Source organism: Ascaphus truei, chromosome 5 (assembly GCF_040206685.1).
Source record: "Ascaphus truei isolate aAscTru1 chromosome 5, aAscTru1.hap1, whole genome shotgun sequence".
In the NCBI taxonomy this organism is placed as follows: domain Eukaryota; kingdom Metazoa; phylum Chordata; class Amphibia; order Anura; family Ascaphidae; genus Ascaphus; species Ascaphus truei.
In genome coordinates, this window is record NC_134487.1 from 40,082,256 (window position 1) to 40,094,475 (window position 12,220).

Sequence of the window (12,220 nt, forward strand, 5' to 3'; positions counted from 1 at the left end):
TTTATCCTAATCGGGAACCCATCCTCTGTCCTCCCCCGGAATAATATAAGTGCTTGGGAAACGATAAGGCTTTAGTCCCCACACCAGAAGATATATTTTTCTACAGATCCTTAAAAGGAGATTGACCGATTTTGTTTCTTTAACCCTTTTGAGTGTTGCGGCCCCCTCCAGGCCTCACGATCACTGGGGCGGAGTTCTCCTCCTTCCGTTAAACTTGCACATAGATTGCATTCACGATCTCCCCTTGAAAAACCAGCAGGGAGATAATGACATAACTGGTACATCATGGGGCCACTGGAGTGCCAGATCCCGTGACGTAGGCGCTACGTATAGGGGGCGCCCAAAGGGGTGTAGTCAGATTGGTCTCCTTAATCAACATTCGTGTAAAAAATTAATGGTGTGTAAGAGGAGCTGCTTTGAGTTATTTTTCTTAGGGCATGAAGAGGGAGATTAACTGCTGACTATATTCATGATGAACAGTAATGACATTTTTGTTACTGCATTTTATTGCAGAGGGCTCACTAAAATGCGAGTGACGCCCAAGATATCAGCTCATCAATACGAGCTTTTTATAGCATCCAGTAAGAACACAGCTAGTTTCTGTGGCTGGTACGTCAAAGTTGAAGTAAAAAATGTGTAAAAATACAGCATGAACGCATAAATTATACACACATCGTCTCGTCTTTGTAGCTCACCATTGTATAACCAGGAAATTGTGTTAATCTTCTAGCATCTTCCCTGCAATCTCTTGATTCAAACTCTGTCTTTGTTTACCGAGTCAGTGTCTTTACTCACTGAGCCACTGCTTCTCTTTAGGTAATATCACATTATCTGCCGTGTTTTAACAGAGCAGACGTCTTATACATTTTGTACATAGAACCTATTTTCATCATTTAACTCTATTTCAAACTATAATGACTTAGGAAGTATTTTTGCTGGCAAGGGCGTTTTTGTTATTTTAGGTGATGTTATTGTTTGAATTTAGAAAAATGTGATTCCGCAATATTGATTCAACAGGGCCAAAGGCGTTTGGTTTTCTTGTTGTAGTCTATGTTGCAGAAGATGTAATAATTGTTTTAAAAAATGAAAAGCTTCAAACAGTGAACAACGTTTGACACCACTGGAGAAATAGTCTAGTTTAACAGTTGACAATTTCTTGATATACGCCATAGTTATTTCAGGGATTGTAATGTGGAAATATTCTTGGAACAGAGTTTGTGGAACTGGCATTAATCTTCCCCAGTACATATTGTTTTGGTTTCATGTCCTTTTGGTTTGTATCACACGAACACTGTTCATGGGCTGATGTTTACATTTGCTTAAGCCTGTTCCTTTCAGGTCTGGTTTTGTAAATCTCCATGGCTCTAGTTGTTTTGCTAGTCAAATGCATATTGACTGTGTTTTACACAATGTAAAGATCATACTGAAGAGTAACAGTTTTGAAGCTGTAGTTAGCAATTTTGTGATGATTTGCTTTGATACTGCGAAGAAAAGTTTGTGAAGAAATAAATCCAAAGTCGGTGCCTCGAAAACCTCTATGATAGTGGTAATGTCTATTTCAATGTTGACTGTTCATAAACCTTGAATAAATGTGGAACTGTCCTATATAAGTGTCACGCTGTTCTGCCCGCAGACCAGACTAACCCCCAATACTGAGGTGGAAAGTGAGTAACCACGCACCAGCAGTAGTGAGAGCGTGCCCGGAGTGTGGATTGGTTGCGTGGACAAGGCCAGGGGTACCAGGGTAGGTAGAGTACTTGCCAGATCCGGGCGTAGAGAAGATGCCGTAGTAAGGTCCGAAGCCAGAGGTCGAGGATTACAATGTTCCGGGAAATAGGGGTCCAGGTGCCGAGATCAAGGGGTCCGAGAGGTAAGCGGTGGTCGTGTGGAAGCTGAGGTCGTAGAGCCAGAGAGGGGAGGAAGACAAGCCGATTCGGTAACAAAGCTGAAACAGAGAGAGAGCTAGGCACAGTGAGTAACAGCATAAGGCAGACAAACTATGCAGAGCGATGCTGGAGAGGAATCACATGGGTTATAAAGTGAGAAGGACCAATGGGAGGAAGGGGCGGAGCAGAGGCGCACCCAGGAGCCCTTTGTGATAGGGCAGTGTTTAATGGCCTGGTTTGTTGCCGGAGGATGGTGGGAGGAGCTGAGCCTGAGAACGGAGATGGCCGGGGGGCGGAATTACCCGGCTGATGCAGTACATAAATTAAGTTGCGCGGCATACGCCCTGTAAGCGGAGCGGCCGTGAGTCCGGCGTCGCCGGCGTGCGTGCACAGCAGGAACAGAGGAGGCCGCAGCCAGCGGTACAGTTAGGGAAGGGCAGCGCAGAGGGCAGCGTGTGCCCCGAGTCCTGACAATAAGGAACAGACGGTATTTGTAGCATTTATCAATAGCGCATAAAGGGGGGCCCATGTAAATGTGGGGTCAGTCAAAATGAGGCATAGACTGAAGCAGAAGAGGCTTAAAGACCGAGGATCGCACACCAGGAACGGTCTCGCACAGTCAGCCCTAGACCGACACCACACTGGCCAATATTCTTGATACTTATGAAAGTGAGTGACACCCCGTACAATGGGTGTATTTTGGCACTCACAATACCGCTGACCCTGGACGTTCTGTTGGGCGTGCTCCTGCCGTGTCATAGAAGATAAAGCAGCAAAAAGAATGGCGGCACACAGCACTGGATGATCCAATTCTGTGCCCCGCCATTCTTTTTGCTTTTGCTGCTTTGATACTGCATAGGCTCGTAAAAGCTTTGCTGAAATCTCTGGAAAGGTTCATTCCAACGAAGTCCAAGTCTCTCTTGTCAGAAGCCAGTCGTTCTTCATATCTTCCTCTATAAAATCAAAGTTGCCGAAAGTTTGCAAACAAAATCATGGCTGGATTATAATCACTCAGGCAATCTGGAGTTCATTGGCAGATATGTTTATCAGGGTAAAACTATCTGATGGACGCCTTGAAAAACAGAGTATTTTTTTTTTCAACTGTATTTTTCATTAAGGTTTAAAATGATACAAAAGGAAGGAGTAAGGGAACATGTAAACAATACATAGTACATTGTATTGTATTGTGTCTTTATTTATATAGCACCATTAATGTACGTAGCGCTTCACAGTAGTAATACATGTGGTGATCAAATAAATAACAGAGCATGGGAATAAGTGCTTTAGACATGAAAGTAACATTAAAGGAAGAGGAGTCCCTGCCCCGAGGAGCTTACAGTCTAATTGGTAGGTAGGGAGAACGTACAGAGACAGTAGGAGGGAGTTCTGGTAAGTGCGTCTGCAGGGGGCCAAGCTTTATGTATCATGTGTTCAGAATATCCACAGTGCTATTCATAGGCTTCTTTAAGCAAGTGTGTCTTAAGGTGGGTCTTAAAGGTGGATAGATAGGGTGCTAGTCGGGTACTGAGGGGATTGGCATTCCAGAGGTGTGGGGCAGTCAGTGAAAAGGGTTTACGCTTGAGAGGGCTTTAGATACAAAGGGGGTAGAAAGAAGACATCCTTGAGAAGAACGCAAGAGTAGGGATGGTGCATAACGAGAAATTAGGGCTGAGATGTAAGGAGGGGCAGAAGAGTGTAAAGCTTTAAAAGTGAGGAGAAGAATGGAGTGCGAGATGCGGGATTTGATCGGAAGCCAGGAGAGGGATTTCATGAGGGGAGATGTTGAGACAGATCTAGGAAAGAGGAGAGTGATTCTGGCAGCAGCGTTTAGGATAGATTCTAGGGGAGACAGGTGAGAGGCAGGAAGGCCGGACAGCAGGAGGTTACAGTAGACGGGAGAGACGGGAGAGAATGAGGGCCTGAGTCAGAGTTTTAGCAGTCGAGCAACAGAGGAAAGGGCGTATCTTTGTTATATTGCGGAGGAAAAAGCAACAGGTTTTAGAAATGTTTATAATGTGAGGGGCGAATGTGAGAGAGGAGTCGAGTGTGACCCCTAGGCAGCGTGCTTGGGCTACTGGGTGAATGATCGTAGTTCCAACAGTAATGTGGAAGGAGGTAGTAGGGCCAGGTTTGGGAGGAAGTATGAGGAGCTCTGTTTTTGCCATGTTGAGTTTAAGGCGGCGGAGAGCCACCCAGGATGATATAGCAGAGAGACATTCAGAAACTTTGGTTTGTACAGCAGGTATAAGGTCGGGTGTTGAAAAGTATATTTGTGTGTCATCAGCATAATGGTGATAATTAAACCCAAAAGATGTTATTAGGTCACCTAGAGAGAGTGTGTACAGAGAAAAGAGATGGGGTCCCAGGACAGAGCCCCCGGGTACCCCCACAGAGAGATCAATAGAGGAGGAGGAGGTGTTAGCAGAAGAGACATTGAAAGTACGATGGGAGAGGTAGGATGAGATCCAGGATAGAGCTTTGTTCCGAATACCAAGAGTATGGAGAATGTGAAGGAGAAGAGGGTGGTCCACGGTGTCAAATGCTGCAGAGAGGTCGAGTAATATGAGCAGAGTGTAATGACCTTTGTCTTTGGCAGCATGGAGGTCGTCAGTTATTTTAGTGAGGGCTGTTTCCGTGGAGTGAGCAGTGCGGAAGCCAGATTGTAGAGGGTCTAGGAGAGAATAGGTGTTGAGAAAATGGAGCAAGCGAGAGAATACAAGACGTTCAAGGAGTTTAGAGGCAAAAGGCAGGAGGGAGACAGGTCGATAGTTAGAAAGACAGGTAGGGTAGTACATACAGCTGTACATACAGTACATAGTTTACAATTTTACAGATGCCCAGAACATCACAAACCTTGAGTCTAACTGAGTGGTTATACATATTAGTCGGGGAAATGGGGAGAAGGAAAAGACACACCAACATAGAAAAAGGAGAGAGAGAGATAAAGGGAGGGATAAAATAAGGTAATAGAAAAAAAGAGAGGGAGGGGTGTTGGGAGGGGGATACACAACTGCCTTTCGTGGCTCTTCCAATTTTCAGCACTAGATGTTTGGTAATCTCCTACATCTATAGCTTTCCTTTCCTTAGCCTAGACAAAGACTCGTACCGTAGCAAGGCTAGATCGGTATCCAACCCCGTATTTACCCCTTGTGCTAGCCAGATCCCCATACATGGGAACATTTATGGTATTTTTCCTGTAGATACGCAGTGGCCCACCATCTTGAGTACGTGCCATACTCTGCATTTAATAATCAATATTTTGGGAATCAGCTGTTTATTACAGCATCTAGTGGCCAAAAGCACATGTAGCATTCATTTGTAGGAGTATTTGGGCACATTGGGAGGAGGTCTACCCAGAAGAGCTAGCCAGGGGCCTGGGACCACAGATGTTTCAGTTCGAGAATTAATACAAAAAAAAAACCTGTCTCCATAAGGGAGCCAGTAACGAGCAGGAAAACCATACATGAGCGTGGAATCCTCTGTCCACAGCCTCGTAAGCATAGAGGAGAGAGAGTGTTATTCATCGCATGCATCCGGACCGGGGTGAGGTAGGCTACCAGTGGAATATTAGCCTGTATGTCTTTTCCTTTATAACGGTGTATATGGGGCCTCCCATTTAAGCATATATGTACATTTCACATTGATATCTATATCCAAGAGCAGCTAGTATATTATTGATATTAGCCCTTTGTCTAGATACCTCGAGTCATATAGCTCCTCAAAATAGATTGTAACCACAGGGGATGAGGTAGAGTGTATTGACATGGCATAGTGCTTTCTCTGAAGAGCTCTCTCGACTGCAGACCCTCTCTGTCCTGAATCTCAGGGAAACTCTTAATATTCCCACCCGACTCCAGATCTTTAACTCGAACAATCCCTGCCCCCTTCCAGGCTGTAAAACTAGACTCTGCCAACCCAGGAATAAACTGGGGTTATAGAACAACTGGGTCATACCTGAATTAGTGTTGGAGAAATTATACCTATGCCTCAATCTGTCCCATATAAATAGAGAGTGTTGAATCGTTGGGATTCATACATGGTTCTCGATATCTACCCACCCTCTTGTGTTCACCTCTGAATTCCAGAGGAGTATTTGTCTCAGTTGGGATGCCTGCAGGGTTTTAGGTGAATGCTTAGTGCAGGGTTTTTTAGGGTAAGGGCTTAGGGTAGGGGTTTTTAGCGTAAGGGCTTACTGAAGCGGCGATCGGTGACAGGTCCCAGCGGGATGAGTTGTGGCGAAGTGCCAGCGGTCATTTAGTCGCGGCAAAACGGCTGTGACCAAATGTCCTAGATCGCATATTTACTAAGCCGTGCTATCCCGTAATACAACTTCCAGAGCCGGAAGACACCATTCAAGTAAGGTCTTGTATCATAGCACCACTTACTAAATATTGGCTTTTATGGTTAGCAGACTTCTTGCAATAAAGCCACAATAGAAACACCTCCCTCCCTTTGTAAATGTTGCTGCTTTTATTGTATGATGTTTGCTAATGATTAAAAGTCTTTGCATGGACTCATTTTTATTCTGGGCACAGTACCTACTGATTTTGTTGTAGTGCTGCACCTACTTTCTTTTCTCTTTCAAAATATTGTAACCTAAAATTTAGGCCGCGCCTGACGTCCTGTATCTTTCCCGTACGCTTTTCTATTTCCTAGCCGATCATTTGACAGGAAGTGGAGATTAAAAAAGCAACAATTTTACGTTCTTTTAGAATTGCACCTTTAGTGAAAGAAAGTAGAAACTCGGCAAAAAGCGAAATACAAAGTATATTATAGAACTGAAGGTTTGTAAACATTTCTTATCACAGACCACTTCAAAGTAACAATTGTATGGAGCACCACCTAATAATTTTATGGACACCACCTAATAATTGTATGGAGGCATAACTAATAATTGTATGAAGAACCACCTAATAATTGTATGGAGGACCACCTAATAATTGTATGGAGGACCACCTAATAATTGTATGGAGGACCACCTAATAATTGTATGGAGCACCACCTAATGATTGTATGGAGGACTAACTAAGAATTGTATGAAGAACCACCTAATAATTGTATGGAGCACCACCTAATAATTGTATGGAGGACTAACTAATAATTATATAGAGGACCACCTAATAATTCTATGGAGGACCACCTAATAATTGTATGGAGCACCACCTAATAACCGTATGTAGCACCACCTAATAATTGTATGGAGCACCACCTAATAATTGTATGGAGGACTAACTAATAATTGTATGGAGCACCACCTAATAACTGTATGGAGCACCACCTAATAATTGTATGGATCACCACCTAATAATTATATGGAGGACTAACTAATAATTATATAGAGGACCACCTAATAATTGTATGGAGCACCACCTAATAATTGTATGGAGCACCACCTAATAATTGTATGGAGGACCTACTAATAATTGTATGAAGGACCACCATACTTAGCTCTGATCATAAATAGATTTTATATTCATAAGCTATATTTTAAAAATACTGAATCTAAATATGCAAATCCATCTTTAGCTCTCATCTGCTGGCAGTGATAGGAAATACAGACTGCAGGACACAGCTGCCAGAATTAAATCTTCAGGGGCGCCAGGTAAATAAAGCCATTGTGTGTCTCTGATATCCCTGTTGGTCCTCAGTACACAGTTTAAGAATCCATCATATGGGTAAATATACTTAATACAGGGTTTACTTTTATCTGGAAAGTTGCTGCTTGTATTCAGTCTCCCATTAGAGTTTGGGGGATTTTGATTGTAGTCCTTAATTATAAAAGATCCCCAAAAATGTATACTGTATGTATGGGCTCCATCTCTGTGTCAGTGATTATTGTCTGGAGGGTTCAGACTGTTTATTTCAGCAGCCATCTCCAGTCTCCCTTCTCCAAAACAGATTTTTTAATATGTTCTCCAAAGAAAGTGGCAAATTCAGCGATCCTTTACGGATGGGGAAGATTGGTGACAGTTTATTTAAGGTCCTAGCCCATTGTGATTTTAAGCAATTGTCCCTATCTCCTCCCAATGGCATCTTGGAATTTGCCTCTTGAAATAAAATAAAAGTAAAAATGCTTTTTGCCAGAGAGAAAAAATCTGGGGGAATCTACTCTGGGCTTCCAATGGGTCGTAGTGTTCTTGACCTTTTTTCTATTGTAGAGGCAGAGAAAAGGGGATTTAGGTTGTGATTTGTTTTTCAATAATCTTTTGGGTATTCCTAGGCCTTGCAATTTAGAATTGAGATAATTTTGAAAGATAGATCTCTGACTGTTCTAATTTTTTAGCCTATAATATTATTATTATCTTTTATGTATAACCTGTCAATATATTATGTAGTGCTGTACAATAGGGTTGGAACGTCAAAGTTAATTAAAATAAAATAATGAACATACATTGTTAAAGTAGGTTAGTAATCGTGAATAACCACTGATTTTCCCAAGGGCGCAAGGTGCAGGAACTTTGTCTGGTACTTATTCTATTATTTGTGAGGTCAGAATCGTAGTCACAGGGCTATTTCTCCTTCTTTAAATTCAGTAAGTCATCTTTCCAGCAAGATTTCCTGCGAAAACCACCGACACATTGTGGCAGATCAAGGCTCCTTTTTGACACACTTGAGAGTTTAGGAGAGAGTGGCACCAACCGGTTAACGCACGCCCACACAAAATACACTTACCGTGGGGAGAGGCCTCCAGCACGAGAGAGAGGTATGCAGCATCCGTCGATTGCCCCACCTCTCTCCCTCACGCCCTCAACTCTCTCCCTCACACCTCTCCCTCCCCTCTCACGCCTTCACCTCTCTCTCCCAATACACATAACCCCTGCCCTCTCTTCCAATATACAATTCCTCCCCAATACAAAACCCCTCCCCGAAAACACATAACCCCCCACCCACCAATCACATAATAACCACCCCTCCCATCATTCACATAACCACCCCTCCCACCATTCACATAACCACCCCTTCCACCATTCACATAATAATCACCCCTCCCACCATTCACAAATAACTACCCCTCCCACCATTCACATAATAATCCCCCCAACCACCAATCACATAATAACCACCCCTGCCACCATTCACATAATAACCACCCCTCCCACCATTCACATAATAATCACCCCTCCCACCATTCACAAATAACTACCCCTCCCACCATTCACATAATAATCACCCCTCCCACCATTCACAAATAACTACCCCTCCCACCATTCACATAATCCCCCCACCCACCAATCACATAATAACCCCCCCACCCCCAATCACATAATAACCCCCCCTCCCACCATTCACATAATAACCACCCCTCCCACCATTCACATAATAACTAGCCCTCCCACCATTCACATAATAATCACCCCTCCCACCATTCACATTAACCACCCCTCCCATCATTCACATAATAACCACCCCTCCCACCATTCACATAATAATCACCCCTCCCACCATTCAACAAACACACACACGCACACATACTTCTTACCTGGAGGCCTCCTGCGCTGCACCGAACAACCTAACTTCCGAGAGAGGCCAGGCCCGCTGCAGGGGGAAGAGCCGTTGTTCTTCCTCTCCCCCTCCCCTGTCGGCGGCCCTGGTGGGCACCCACAAAAGGGCTTGGCGGGCATCATAGGGCGTTGGGGACCACTGTGCTACATGTACTGACTTCCTTCAATAATTATTTGTATATTATATGTTAATGATAAATTCTTGTCTAAGCGAAACACCATGTCCAAGCATCACAAGATCTATTATTCTATAGTTATTGATGTGCATAACCTGAGTTCTGCTGGTCTAAAAATACATTTGGTACAGGATATATTGAGCAAAGCATACCTGACAGCCAGTGTTTCACAGTAAGGCTGCCCAGATTCTGTAGGCTGCAATTTGCACCTGAATTGTCATTCCACGAGGTATGTAATTAATGAGGTTTGGTAGCCTAGGATTGGCCACAGCACGTGTGCCTGGTGGCTTTAGATACTTCTAATTGATTGCGTCATTCTTAAGGCGGTGGAAAAACCTGATACTGACATGAAGAGCAGAGAGTGACGATGATGCCGGGGGAATCAATGGTTTCTTCTTTTTGCATTGTTGAAAATGACGGCTAAATTTGGATCTTATAATGTGAAAAAAGGCATCCAGTTCAACAGTGGTAAGTTATCTTGTGTTTTAAGCATCTTAGAGCTCTATGATTTCCTTACAATAATTTCCAGATGAATACAGTTGTTGCACCTCATGTTTATGAAAGCAGATCATGGTGTTAAGATTTGCTTTTCTGATCATTTTTTTTAGCTTGAATTTAACCTTCACAAAGCAGCGACGTTATATTGTGAATTATTTTGATTATAACTCTTGTGACTTTTGAAATAACTTCATAGTAATAGTTTTAATGCAACATTGCAGAAAAAAAAATCTGTATGCAGTGTAGATATTTGAAGTATTTGATCAAACATTTTTAGTGCTATTAAATATATTTGGGCTTGTTGCTAGGGTTTTATAAATCAGAGAACAATGCATAATTGCTCAACACTAAAATAGGAAAATGTATTAAAAATAAAAAAAAGTCAGTTTTTTGGCCTTAATTTGCTACAGCAAAAGTGTTGCTTCCATGTGCTTTCACTGACTCACAAATTATTATTCTTTGCGTTACAGAGAAATTAACCTTGAATATTACAGAAATCGTATCTCACGGTCAAATCTCTGCCATTGATGCTATGCGTTCTCCTTTAATAAATAAGCACTGTGATGTTTTGCAAGGAAGAGGCTGCATTCCTGGTAGGAAATGAATGTTTTGAATGATTGGTACTGGTTGTTTTCTGTAGGATTTGTGACTTCTTTGCCAGAAGGGGAACTATGGAAAGAAAAAGGATTAAATGATCTTCTTGTGATAAATTATTTACAGTACGCTCCATGTCTTTCTCGGTCGGGCATTGTTAGATTTGCTGATGCTCCACTCGTACTTCTCTCGCTCGTTTTAATTACGAAAGTATCATATGTTTATAATGCTATGTTCTCCTAACGGATATAAAGGGGAATTTCATATATAGTGAACGTGTTTTATTAAGAGGAAGTACTTTTTTTTGTTGCTTTGAGACAGAACCACATTACAGTATCTTCAATTTCATTGATATTCAGCAGATTTCTTGGCCCATCCACTAGCATGTTTCAGTACAATTTTGTCATAGTACAAAACTGAGATTCCCCCACCACCAATCTTTTTATGTTTTGAAATGCACATTTTGCATTTCTCCTTAGTAACAACTCTGCCTACTTCATCTTTTATAAATGTATATATTGGGAAAAAAATTGTTATGTGATCTACATAAATAAGGCAGTAGTACAATGTACAGGCATACCCCACATTAACGTACGCAATGGGACCGGAGCATGTACGTAAAGCGAAAATGTACTTAAAGTGAAGCACTCCCTTTTACCCACTTATCGATGCATGTACTGTACTGCAATCATCATATACGTGCATAACTGATGTAAATAACGCATTTGTAACAGGCTCTATAGTCTCCCCGCTTGCGCACAGCTTTGATACAGGTAGGGAGCCGGTATTGCTGTTCAGGACGTGCTGACAGGCGCATGCGTGAGCTGCCGTTTGCCTACTGGTCGATATGTCCTTACTCGCGAATGTACTTAAAGTGAGTGTCCTTAAACCGGGGTATGCCTGTATAAAGCGAATACAAAAAATGCAGTGCAGTGGCAGAACAATGACATGGTTAGAGGTCCGATGATACAGCGAAGTTCTACAATTCCACGCAGGAGTGTTTTGAACAATTTTCAGATGTGGCACGTGACATTGTACGCCTAGAGCAGGGGTGCTCGACTCGAGTCCTCAAACCCTCTTCAACAGGTCATGTTTTCAGGATATCCCTGCTTCAGCACAGGGGGCTGAATCAGAGGCTCAGTCGCCGACTGAGTCTCTGATTGAGCCCCGTGTACTGTAGCAGGGCTATTGTGAAAACTGACCTGTTGGGGTGGGGGACTTAAGGACTGGAGTTGAGCGTCCATACAGGGGCAGACTGCGCGGATGCATCCGCATGCTGAGTGATCAGACTGCCCAAAGGCAGTGATCGCGTCTATACAGCGTGCGTGCGCGTGTAAGCGGGAGGGGGTGCGTGTAAGCGGGAAATCAGTCAAAACTGATTTTTCGCGCGATAGGGCGGTCACGTGAGCAGTTCGCCCAATGAGGGCGAACCAGCACCGTGCCGTTACTGACCCGCCCATAGACACGCCCCCGGACGGTGCGCGTACTAAGGCCAGGGAAAGCACCCGCTTTTCCTCAGCCTCCGCGCCTCCGCACGGCTGCAGTGTCTATGGACGCAGCCTTA

General features: G+C 43.3%; 1 protein-coding gene across 5 annotated transcripts in view; it reads left to right on the forward strand.

Annotated features, from left to right (window-relative positions):
- PRKAR2B (protein kinase cAMP-dependent type II regulatory subunit beta) overlaps positions 1-12,220 on the forward strand; it is a 173,642-nt gene that overhangs the window by 50,790 nt on the left and 110,632 nt on the right. Inside the window, exon 1 of one of the 5 annotated variants that reach the window (XM_075599709.1) lies at positions 9,910-10,032. The exons of the other annotated variants lie outside the window; for them this stretch is intronic. Coding sequence (XP_075455824.1) covers positions 9,978-10,032 — 55 coding nt within the window. The 5' untranslated portion in view covers positions 9,910-9,977. Of the gene's footprint in view, positions 1-9,909; positions 10,033-12,220 lie in introns of those variants that run through there. 5 annotated transcript variants of the gene reach the window in all.